The sequence below is a fragment of the Denticeps clupeoides genome, chromosome 4 (genome assembly GCF_900700375.1).
Source record: "Denticeps clupeoides chromosome 4, fDenClu1.1, whole genome shotgun sequence".
Lineage (NCBI taxonomy): Eukaryota > Metazoa > Chordata > Actinopteri > Clupeiformes > Denticipitidae > Denticeps > Denticeps clupeoides.
In genome coordinates, this window is record NC_041710.1 from 30,817,299 (window position 1) to 30,830,029 (window position 12,731).

The window sequence follows — 12,731 nt, forward strand, 5'->3', positions numbered from 1 at the left end:
ACCGTCCACACTATACACTGCTACCCGGGCGCCTGTCATGGCTGCCCACTGCTCACCAAGGGTTAAATGCAGAGGACAAATTTCACTGTGTGCATCGTGTGCTGTGCTGCTGTGTATCACAATTACAATCACTTTCACATTAGCATTTACAGCGGATCTGCTGTGATAAAGACGATGGGTGCTGATTTTTCTGTTGTATGCATCCATTTACTTACCCTCAACTTCCACAACCTGCCACTTACATGTGTTCTGATGCTTGATGGTAATTCAGCTTTGTAAATTTAATCCAAGCGTCCCGCGGCTGCTCGGTTTAGGGGTCACCACAACAGATCAACCGGTCCGCGCATCTGACAAGGTGAACTTTTACCTCTTGTGCCTGGGCTTGGGACCAGCACCAAGAAATACACGGTCATGTGCGTCCCCAGCCACTCAGAATATTAATATGAGTAAAATGACAGTAAAGGACAGAGCCTTTATATGAAAAGAGTTTGAAGGTTTTGGTTCATGTGTGTGCAGCGGAGCTCCAGTTCTTCTCAGCCTTGTTACAGGTCCTGTGGACATTATCTTTTCAGGTTTTCCTAGTCCTAGTCGTTTTCCTTTTCTCACGTGTCTCCAGTTTCTCGCACCCATGCCACCATTTTCTCGGCCTTGTGGGGCCCAGCCCCGTGTGCTTGAGACGGGGACTCTGTGTGTGTTTACTCGGCAGGCCGCTCCTGTTTGCACACCGCATAGTGAAGAGCACCCAGAGACACAAGGCCGTTGCTGTGTGCGTGTGTCTTGTGTGTCAGAAAATAAGATGCTTTGCAAACGCCACCCAGTGTGCTTGTTGCCATGGCGAATCTGATCTGATCACCTGATCTGTGGTTGTAACAATTGCATCTAGAACGCACACATACACACACGGACACACACACACTGAGAGAAAATTGCTCAGATGTTTGGCAAGTTTTCACAACACCATGTGAAAGCAGCGAAAGAGATGAAAAGGTGGAAAGACAAGGAGAGAAGCAGAAGACGAACCCTGACAGTCCTCGCAGCACTGAGAAAAACAAGTAGAAAGTCCCTGAGGGACAAGGGGAGGTCCAGACTGGACATTTCCACACAAGGACATTCTTATAAAACCAATTTGAATATTAAAGGTGTCAGGCTGGTGCCACACAAACCAAATTATTTCCATTTTAACTAATCAGAAGGGAAATCAATGCACCAAAAAAGCATTGTTATTATTATTATTATTTAATAACTTGATTGCATTCAGAATACTTAATGCATGCTAAATACTTAAATGTAACAATGGGTGTGGTAGCCTAGTGGGTAACACACTCGCCTATGAACCAGAAGTCCCAGGTTCAAACCCGACTTACTACCATTGTGTCCCTGAGCAAGACACTTAATCCTGAGTGTCTCCAGGGGGGGACTGTCTGGACAAGGGCATTTGATAAATGCCATAAATGTAAAAAACTAAAAACATGTTTCTTTCTACCTTATTTAATTTTCAGAATAGTGAGAAGTGCCATTTGGACACCAGAAACTGTGTGTTCACTTTGAAGTCATTTGATTTTGTTTAACTCCCTTTATTAAGGATGTATTCATATAGTTTCATCTGTTTATCTCAGTAATGGCAGGATGGTTCTCACCCCTCAATGTTTGCGTTTAATACTGCAGCAACTGATTCAGAATCAGACCTTATTCAATTCCAAAGTAAACGTGAAAGAAGAGATTCTAACATTCCTGCACGATATGATGGGTGGGCGTGGGTGACTGGAGAGGGTTTTATGACTGAGGGAACGTTCTAGATGGCTCTCTCTGTGAATGCAGGCTTGTGCAAAGTGTAGGTATACTGTAATAGTTTATTTCTTTAAATGTTCATTATTAATGAAAGGTTATTAATTCATTCAGATTAATTATAACACAAACTTTTAAAGCTCATGCTTTATTACATGAGGCTGTTTCTTCAAACACTCTTCACTCACTTGACTACAGCGCCATCGTGTGGTGGGACGTTTTCAACAGAAGAAGGAACAAAATGAAAGAGCATCCTGAACATTATGATAATAAAGCAGACAGAAAAAAAGATTATAAATAATAAGGATAATGTTTAAAATGAGAATTAGAACTATATGCCTGTTATGTCTTTCATTAATACTACAGGTGACCTTTTTTTTTACCAGTTTATTGCTTTTACTCTCTCAAGACTGAATGAAGTAAATTTCTGTTAATTTTTTTTTGGTTTTGTTTTATTCTCTTGAGCTTGAGAACATAGTACTTACATTTTGCCAACTATCCACATTTGCACCACAGATCATGTCTGATCAATTCTAATACAGTGGAGGATATTTTCTTCTTTTCTTCTTAAATGACAGGTGAAACATAAGATGCGCTCAGCTCTGCATTATAACAGCTGTGCATCCAACTGAAACACAATTCATGAACTTCATGCAAGCTTGGAGTCCCACATGTGAACCGATTGCATATCAGTTACATCATTCTCCACAGGAAAGGTCATCAGTACGGTATATTACAAATCAGTATTCATGAGAAAGATCCGACTCCACGTAAGCAGTCCGTATGCTGGTTCTGAAGATCTATGGTAAATAATGTACCAAGCATGGCCATGAAGACCACTAGATCTAATAGTATGTCCTATATGGGACCAACTGATTAGTAGGCTCGAAAATGTAATATTCTGTTATTTTAATATATATATATATATATTCTGTGTGTTTTCAATTTATAACAGTAATGAACCAGTCTAGACCATGAGTTACACTGATATTGCCACAATGTGCCTGCTATTGTCCTTTCACCGCAATAAAATCACCATCACTCATGACCTCTTGTGTTATGTCTGAGGCATTTGGAATTGAGGCCAAGCCCGGCGTATTACAAGTGAGCAGTGAGGGAGATAAAAGCCATAAAGGGAATGTTCAATGAAGAGCAGACGGCAGCGTGATAATATCAGGCCCAGTGACATCATTCTCCTTCACTTATTTCATAGATGATGCACACAAACACACTCAGCGAGATATGGACGGACGTCACTCGGCAGCTGTGAAGAATCCAGCATCCAAAACGAAAAGGCCAGTAAACAAGCGTGTCAGACGTAGAGCTTCATACGAGGTTGGTGTCGCAGGCCTCTGACGGGCAAGAACAGAATGTAAAACTGTCAGCACCTCTGCAGTGTTTTTTTTTTTTTTGCACTAAAAATTACTTTGCAGAGCTACTGCTCCAACATACCAATACAATCCATGTCATGATGCTGTCGTTTATACTCCACCGGACAGGTTTCAATGCATATCTCCTCTATCCTGCTTTCCCAGCTATCACCAGTAAGAGAGGCTTGACATTTCCTTTCTAACAGCCAAAACTCCATCATGTAGAATTGCTGATGCAACCTGGGCTGCGGTCTTTTTTCAAGAGTTCATTCATATCAAAGACAGAGAAAAATCAGTGAAATGTATTAAAATGACAGAAAAAAATAGCTCAGGCTGATTATGAAAAGTAAGTTTTATAAAACATGCTACATCATTATACAAGGTATGGAGGCGGTGAAGCAGTCAAAGTGAAGTAAGTAAAAAGCCAAAATACTAGCCTCAAAATGTGTTAGACTTGTTCAGCATGTTCATTTGGCTACACTCACTCACTATCTATAATCAGGGTGCTACAATTGATGAAAGTGAAGTGATTGTCATTGTGATACACTGCAGCACAGCACACAGTGACACCATGAAATGTATCCTCTGCTTTTAGCCATCACCCTTAGTGAACAGCGAGCAGTGTGTTGGGACAGTATTTTGCTCAGTGGCACCTTGGTGGTTCGTTTTTTGAACAAATTACGGCTCTGTTCCTTTAACCGCTTGGTAAGCCACTGGCCCTTGATGGTTGTATCTATTAACAGGGCCCCCACTCTAAGTCAGACTTAAAATTCCCTGACATGTCTTTCCCTGACCAAAAAGCAGGATTTCAATGGCCTTCCATATAAAGAAATGTATATGTGTGTGTGTTTACACATATATTATATCTAAACATTTGGCTGCTGAGCAGAAAAGGGCATTCAAAGGGTTTATAGGATTCAGGACTTCATTGTCGTCATGGCATGTTGAATGAAACATACCAAAACCTCAACTCCACCTCTGACATCCTCTACATGCATCTTTTATTTGATCAGTTTGGGTGAGCCAGTCCTTAATTTCTTAATTTTCAAGCCAAAAATCGAACTATTAACAAAATTCTCTGATAGCTCCCTGACTTTGCTCCCGAATGATCAAATTCTGGAAACGCCTTTACTGAAATTCCCACATATTCCAAAAATTACCAGACCCGTGGGAACCCTGTATTGAACTGTATTCTAGAACAAATGTGAAATTTAATGGGACATCATAAAATTGATGTTATTTTTAGAATATTGACCGTATATAAATCAAACATCAAACTGATACTTACAGCTGCTTTCATATGCAGAGTACATACATACAGAAATATACACAGGTAAAGAAGAAAGACACTGGCTTACTAAAACACTCCTGTGTTTATTGAATATATATTTATATTTTTATATATATTTTTTATTTACACTCTTTCAAAGCAGCGCATTCACTGTCATTGAAGCCATCTTTGAACAAAAAGAAATGCATGTATCCCAGCAAAGAGTCCATCAGCTAGAGTTCAGTGAGCAAAGCTAAGGCTAATCTGGCAACTAATGTGTGCATAAACACACACACACACACACACACACACACACACACATACATACCACACTCAGACATGTCAACTTTTCATGATACGGTGTGTTAACATAATCAGTGGGTCTTGGGTAAAATGGCCGCCCTTTTCACATGTCCAGAAATCCTCAGTACAGACAGCCACGTATCCTCGACTCAGAGGGTGGGTTTAATACGAGGGATGTTTTTTTTGTCCTCGGAGATTTCCTCTCTTAAGAACTGAAGTTTAGTCTGCCCATAGTCTGGAATGGTCTTTGTGAATGTGTGTGAGTGAGTGTGTTTAGCAGGAGGGACCCTTACTGTGATGTAGGCGTGGAAGGAGAACAGACTGGAGGAACAATTAAGCAACTACAGGGTTAATAAACAAAATTCTAATAAAAAGTCAAATAAAAAACCTAAAACCCACCTCTAGCCCCCTGAGTCATCATCTTTGTGTGTGTGTGTGTGTGTGTATGCATTTTTCTCTGTGAGTGACTATGTACACACTTGGCGATGAGACAGAACCTAGTGCAAAGCGGTCACCATGGAGACCAGAACTAGAATCAAAAATCAGAAGAGAAAAATGCTGGAGACCCAGAGAATTGGCTCCACTCTCTCTTCATCCTCCTCCTCTGTGGCCCACCTCAACCCCAACAATGAAACATCAACCTCTGACCCCGGGCCGTCCAGTGTTCATTGATTGGTGGGTGGGTCTCCCGAGCAGACCTGTGGTCGTCCGAGATCTGCCACCTGACGTGCTCCCATCCGCTCGCCTCTCTCCTGGGGGCTATCTGACCTTCTGCAGCTCTTCTCTCAGCCAGGAGGGCAGAGGCTGGCCCAGTCTGTGCAGCAGCTTGGAGAGCTCCACATTATGGTCCCTGTAGAAGCGAGACAGAAACTCGCGCGACTAGAGACAGAGGGACAGAGAAAGAGATAAAAGACGAATGAATTTCGAAGTTTTAGACTTCTTCTATAGAACATGTTCATTCTATTGTCTAGTGCATTATGGGAAATAAGGACAAGGCACGCAACTGACAGCAGCCGTCTATGTACCACTCGTGCAGCTCTGGTGTAGTGACAAATATTGCCAGACACACAAATGTCCCAAAGGTCCCAAACATCATGCCTATGTCTGGCTGACTGATGAAGTAAAGTTTTACATTTACAACTACACCGTTTAACAAGATCACACAGTCTGTGTGACATTCAAAAGTTATCCCACACATTTTTGGCACTCTGACACATCTATAAGAGGTCCCCTGTTACGTCCCTGAACGTACGCTCCCATGTATTCTGTGTGTCTGGCTGTGTTTTTGCGTTCTGTCTCTTTTAGGTTGACTTCGTGGGAGGAGTTGAGGCCTACCAGCTCCATCTGCCATTGGTCACCACCACCTATATAAAGAGACTTCAGATGGTGTTCGGGAGGTCCCCAGGGTCTGCTAGGCCCTTACGCTTTCGGGAGGTCCCCAGGGTCCACGGAGATCTGCATGGAGCTCCGTTGGGGATCTCATTCGTGTTTCTTGTTGCTTTGAGTGATAGACCCTTTGTTGTTTGCCTGTGTTAGCCTGTTAGCTTTATGTGCCTGTTTTGTTAACTTGTGTGTGTGTGTGTTTGAGTTATCCCTGCTGGACCATCCAGGCTCCTCCTCTCCATGCCCTTGTCGCGTTTCTGAGACCCCTAGACTTAGGAACGTGACACCCCTATAAGGACCACTCTCTGCTGAACATTGACGGTTCTTGTGTGATCGTCAAGAACACAAAGTTCCTCATGTTCATCTAGAGGAGAACCTCTCCTGGACTCTCAACACCAGCTCAACAGCCAAGAAAGCCCAGCAGCGTCTTGCCGGCAACCATGTGATTACGAAGCCTCTTCCTTAATCGCTAGGCCACCACTGCCCCTGCAGAGGCTGAGGAAAGCCCATCTCCCACCACGTTCTATAGAGGGATTATTGAGAGCATTCTAACCAGCTGCATCACTGTGTGGTTTGGGAACTTCACTATATCAGACCACAAAGTGAGGACAGCTGAGAAGATCATCAGAGTCTCTCTTCCCTCCATAACGGACATTTACCACACACGCTGCATCAGGAAAGCCAACAGCATTGTGAAGGACTCTACACACCTCACATGCACTCTTCACCCTAATGCCATCTGGAAAAAGGTACTGAAGCATTCGGGCCCTTTACCTCTACCTCACTCTACCTCAGAACATATCTCGCATACATTTCTATTACATCAGTACTTACACAATGTTACTCTGCACCTTCATGACCTGTTTCACCGTATTTTAGCGCTGTCTGTATTGTCATTCTGTTGTTCTTGTACTGCTTGTCTTTCACTGCCTGTGTCCCACGTTTGCACTTTATGCAGCCGGTTTGTCTGTCGCAGACGTGCACTTTATGTCAGTATGTAACTCTGTTTAGCACCAGGATCCTGAGAAAACGTTGCACTATCTATGTGCCTCCATTATTTCTCTGTTGTCGAGACAACACACTGCTGTGTATTGAGTATATCCTGCGTGTAGTGGTTGGTTTTTTTAAAATGATATGTTTACAATAGTACAGTATACTATACATCGTTTGTGGTAAATAGATTTATATAAGACACATGAGGAGGTTTACTTACTTCAGTGTCCATGGGTGGGTACTTTCTGCCTTTACTCTTGCCGAGGCATTTGGTCTTCCCTCCCTCCAGCAACTGGCACCAGAATCCCTTCTGTCTGTCGAACCTGGGTGAGAGATCGAGTGAGAAATGAAATCTTCATCTTCGCCTGTCATTTCTTCATGCCAGGGTGTGCTCCGTAATTATAAATTCACCACTTCCTCCCTGTTTCTCTATTTTCTCCCTTTATCGCCTCCAACTTTATCTACCTGGCCGCTCTTATATCTGCTCTCGTGGTCCCAGTGGGGAATGTAGAATTTGTCTGTGTGGCGCTCCACTGCATTAGTCTTGAATAGATTAAGCAGGAAATGTGAGCTTACATTTACATTTACAGCATTTATCAGACGCCCTTATCCAGAGCGACTTACAATCAGTATTACAGGGACAGTCCCCCCCTGGAGCAATTTAGGGTTAAGTGTCTTGCTCAGGGACACAATGATTCGAACCCGGGTCTTCTGGTTCATAGGCGAGTGTGTTACCCACTAGGCTACTACCAGGCTACTACTGACTAATGAACCAATTTAATTAGCAGCCATCATGCCAGTCTGTGCAGAAATGAAGGTAAGAATTCTAATGTTATGTCACCCATTATGGCTGCTGTGGTTGAACTGTATGGATTAGTTTAAAGCTGAAGATAATGGGCTCGGTGTCCTTGTGGTACCCGTCCCTGAGGTGAACCCACACTCACGTCAGAGCCTGGGAGTAGTTGAAGTATGGAGACACGCCCAGAAACTTCTGCACCTCGTCCATGATGGCCGCAGGGTCATTCCTCAACTGCTGACCGTCGATGATCATCAGCTGAGTAGACATTAACACAAAATCATTTCATTACATTAACATAGTTATTTATGGGGTGTACAGGACCACATTGACAACTCCCCGGAAAATTATATATTTTTTATCACTTTAGTTTTTATGACCAGAAATGGTCTTCGCTTTACAGTGAAATACTTCAGTACATAGACATGAAACAGAAAAGCATTTAACAAGATGCAATATAAAAAAATGTCATGATATTATGATATATGCCTAAAATCCCGCACAGTTAGTCTCAGTGGGCTTTGACAGGTCCTACTGTTGACGACATCAACACTTTGACCCATTCTGTAAACAAGGAAATTTTGAGTCAGAGAAGAACCCCCTTCCAGGGTAGAGTCAGCATTGCCATAAGTGGGCTTAAGTGACATTTTGCCAACTTTACAGGAGGCCAAAAAACAAAAAAATAACATATTTTGATCTAACTTTTTAAAAACACATAAGATGTCACTTATTCCCATATGGTTATCATCATGGACATCATTAGACCTATTTTGGGTGGGCATCAGCCCCAAAATGATCCCAAGCCCCCAGTAAGTTATAGTAATTAGCATACTGTTTTTTATGGTATATCCATACAAGAGTGCTTGTATACTGAGCACAGGTATGCACTTAAGCAAGACTACGAGCTGAAATTAAAAGTAGTCTTGATATCATTATCAGTATATAATTAAAATGATGTACTAGCAGGTTAAGCTGCTACAGGTAGAAGGAGGGCATTAGTATTCAGGTGGAAGCTTCATGTTGCTGCTTAAGAAAGAAGCAACAGAGAGAATCATTCAGAGAATTTCATTGTCAAAAACTGTGTGTAGATTTCAATAACTGTGCATTGCATAACTTTACTCATGTTTCCTTAAATGTAAGGAAAGTGACCTTGTAGAATATTTGAAAACTAATTTAAAGACTAAGGCAACCAAAGGCCGAAGATCTTCAAGTAAAGTGAGCCAGATAACAGCATAATTGTACATAATTGTAAATGTACATGAGATAATAAAATGAAAGGAGCCTGTATAGGTTTGAAAAAGTTTTCAGCCCCTAGAGGCACTAATTCCTTTGTACAACCCTGGGGGCTAAGCCCCATGTTCTTTCAATACTTGCAACGTCCCTGGTTCTTACCTCAGGCTAGTACTGTTTACTACAGTAAAAAGAATTTGGATTTCAAGTTCTGTGAATATTCAGTTTGTTCCACTGTTCCCCTGGCTGAGTGACAGCGTGTGACACTCACCTGGTTGGGAGGGTAGTATGTGAGCCAGCGCTCAATGTGGATGGCGTAGAGGCCCGGCACCAGGCAGCGGTTCTGCAGCGAGCGAAGCTCGGCCGAGGCATGGTGGCCAGCTGAGATCACCTCATAGAAACTGTAGCGGAGAGCCGTGTGGTCCTCATGTGCTCGCTGGTGCTGTGGAAAAAAATTTATTCACTTTCATGTGATGGTCGTTTGGAAGACTTAGAGACAAGGACAAACACTGAAGCTTGAGACAAAAGAAATGATGCAGAAATGTCAATTTTTATACAGGGGTAGTGGTGACCTAGCTGTTAAGAAAGCAGACTTGTGACCGGAAGGTTGCAGGATTGGATCCACCGACTGAGGTCCACTTAAGCAGGGTACCATCCCCAGACACAACTCCCAGTGAAGTGTGATGGGTTAAATGCAGAGGACACTCTTCATTGTGTGTGCTGAGTATCACATGTACAATACAGGCCAAACGTTTGGACGCACCTTCTCATTCAATGTTTTTTTGTTTTCATGACCATTTACTTTGGTAGATTCTCACTGAAGGCATCAAAACTATGAATGAACACATGTGGAGTTATGTACTTAACAAAAAGTGGAGACCTGACCTCCACAGTAACCGGACCTGAACCCAATCCAGATGGTTTGGGGTGAGCTGGACCAACAAGTGCTAAACACCTCTGGGAACTCCTTCAAGACTGTTGGAGAAGCATTTCAGGTGACGACCTCTTGAAGCTCATCGAGAGAATGCCAAGAGTGTTCAAAGCAGTAATCAGAGCAAAGAAACTAGAATATAAAACATGTTTTCAGCTGTTTCACCTTTTTTTAAGTTATGGTCATGAAAATAAAGGAAACTTAATCACTTAATCACAAATGAATTGACTTGAACCCGCTGGGCCACCACTTACACAACATTCATCTACAAAAAAGTGGCCATATTAATACCAGCAACTTTACATGACTGACAACTAATTCAATGGCTAGGTTGCACTGTATAAAGAAAAAGTTTCTCTCCCTATCTACTGAGCTAATAGACATTTGAAAGTGAAGTGATTGTCATTGTGAAACAGAGCACATGGTGACATGGTGAAACGTGTCCTCTGCTTTTAACCATCACCCTTGGTGAGTAGTGGGCAGCCATGACAGGTGCCCGGGGAGCAGTGTGTGGGGACGGTGCTTTTCTCAGTGGCACCTCGGCGGATCGGGATTCAAACCGGGAACCTTCTGATTAAGGGGGCGCTTCCTTAACTTCTAGGCCACCACTGCCCCACAAACAGTCTATAAAACAACAGTCTGACACCAGTCTATAAAACAAGTCATCATTAAACCCAATTTAAATAAATACTGTCTCCAGTCTCTGTGTGTATTGATTCACTCAGCAGGTTTTGCTGTTGTGTTCTGTTTTCCTATAGGCGTGAACACTAAAACTTCGACAAATGACCTACCAGCAACCCCATGAAAAGGAACTAAGATAAATCTTCACTTTATCACACGGACGGAGAGCTCATCAATGAAAAACGTGTCTTTAACGAGTGGTTATTGTGTAACCGCGCAGCATTCAGTCATATGAAGTCATCTGTACGGGTGGTAGTAGCCTAGTGGGTAACACACTCACCTATGAACCAGAAGACCCAGGTTCAAATCCCACTTACTACCATTGTGTCCCAGAGCAAGACACTTAACCTTAAGTTGCTCCAGGGGGGACTGTCCCTGTAACTACTGATTGTAAGTTGCTCTGGATAAGGGAGTCTGATAAATACCGTAAATGTAAATGTAAATCTGTAAGGCACTGTATTAGGTTAGGTACTTATTCACTAAAGAAATTTGCTACGTAAAAGTGCATGTTTTGTTTTGTTTTTAAATATAACAAGTAAATAAAGTAAATAAAATGGAAATAAATGCAAATTACTTTGGTCAGATATCTTTTTTACTTGCATCCTTGTCATAGGTCTGACACACAAACAATCTTACATATTGTTATAATCTTACAGGTTATGATGAATTGGCTGTAAAGTATCAAAGGGACATTCTAAAGAACACTTTTTCTTCCGGTTCATGTACAGTATTTGACACTTTTCAAGCGAGGCAGCCAAAATATAGAACAACAGTCTTTATTCAACCAATGTAAGAAGATGAGACGAGCAATTTAGACACTCGTCTGTGTCTCCAATTCCAATCACACAGAGTATAAATCCCCTGAGGGGATTAGAGATGTTCTACCGTATCAGTGTGTGATCCAGGAATAATAATCACTTGGCAGGTGCTTTTATGCAAAGTGAATGCTAACTGATAATGAAGTACACTCATTTTATATCGTGATGATGCTGCACACTCTCCTATGAAGCAGAAGACCACAAAGGTTCAAACCCCACTTACTACCACTGTGTCCCTGAGCAAGACACTTAACCCTGCGGGTCTCCAGAGGGACTGTCCCGGTAACTACTGACTGTATGTTTCTCCGGATTGGGAAATCTGGTTAATGCTGTAAATGTAAATGTACCTGGTACCATGAGTATGCCCGGTCAGACGGGTTGATGAGTAGGGTGATGATGCGAGCTTTGGGCAGCAGTGCCGCTGCACGTTTGGGTGAATCTTCAGAGGGGAAGTAATTGGCGCTCTTCTCAAACAGGAAGTCCGTGCTTACGTTGGATGGAACAGGGAAGAACTCCATGTACCTGAAGATCATAAATGTTTCACCCATAAGGATCGGTCCTGATCTGAGAACTTAAAAGAGTGGACCACTTGAGGATCTGTGATCCTCTGTGAAGCCAGGTTTAAAATAATAAATAAATAGATCAAGCAACCTTTCAATTAATGAGGCTTGGTCGAAGATGTAACTAAAGAGATCCTGCTGCTTGGGGCTTATTTCAGAAAAAATATGTGTTTAAAAAGCTCTCTCCTGTCTGTTGGAAATGATCTTTACAGATTAAACGTTTCACAAACAGGTTACCATGCATTCATCTAATTAACGTACAAGTCATCACTGACACTCTAGTGGTGTAGACTGAAGTCGAAGCTAAATTAGTCCCACAGAACAGGCATTTCCTAGCAGTACAATCGTTCCTTGTTCCTGGGTTGTGAACACACCACAAAGGCAGAACTGTGAAATAGTTCAGAGTGAGAACAGAAGTGAAGTGTGAGTATCCACCAAAGCATAAAAACTGGAAGAAAGGGGGAGCCTTTCCTACTATAAAACAAGGAGTGCCGCTGTTGCATTCGTATACATTGACATACATGCTGTATGTGATTTTTTGCCTATATAATAAATAAATGTTGTTCTTGTTGTCGTGCGAGAAGGCACGTGCCTTTTACTACATCTTCTGC

General features: G+C 42.3%; 1 protein-coding gene across 1 annotated transcript in view; it reads right to left on the reverse strand.

Annotated features, from left to right (window-relative positions):
- Positions 1-4,509: 4,509 nt before the first annotated feature.
- The window catches only part of ndst3 (N-deacetylase/N-sulfotransferase (heparan glucosaminyl) 3), a 50,018-nt gene continuing 41,796 nt past the window's right edge, over positions 4,510-12,731 (reverse strand). Inside the window, exons 10-14 of the mRNA XM_028977185.1 lie at positions 11,908-12,082; positions 9,402-9,572; positions 8,049-8,158; positions 7,325-7,427; positions 4,510-5,607 (exon numbers count right to left, since the gene is read on the reverse strand). Of these exons, the coding sequence (XP_028833018.1) occupies positions 5,488-5,607; positions 7,325-7,427; positions 8,049-8,158; positions 9,402-9,572; positions 11,908-12,082 (679 nt within the window). The 3' untranslated portion in view covers positions 4,510-5,487. The remainder of the gene's footprint in view (positions 5,608-7,324; positions 7,428-8,048; positions 8,159-9,401; positions 9,573-11,907; positions 12,083-12,731) is intronic.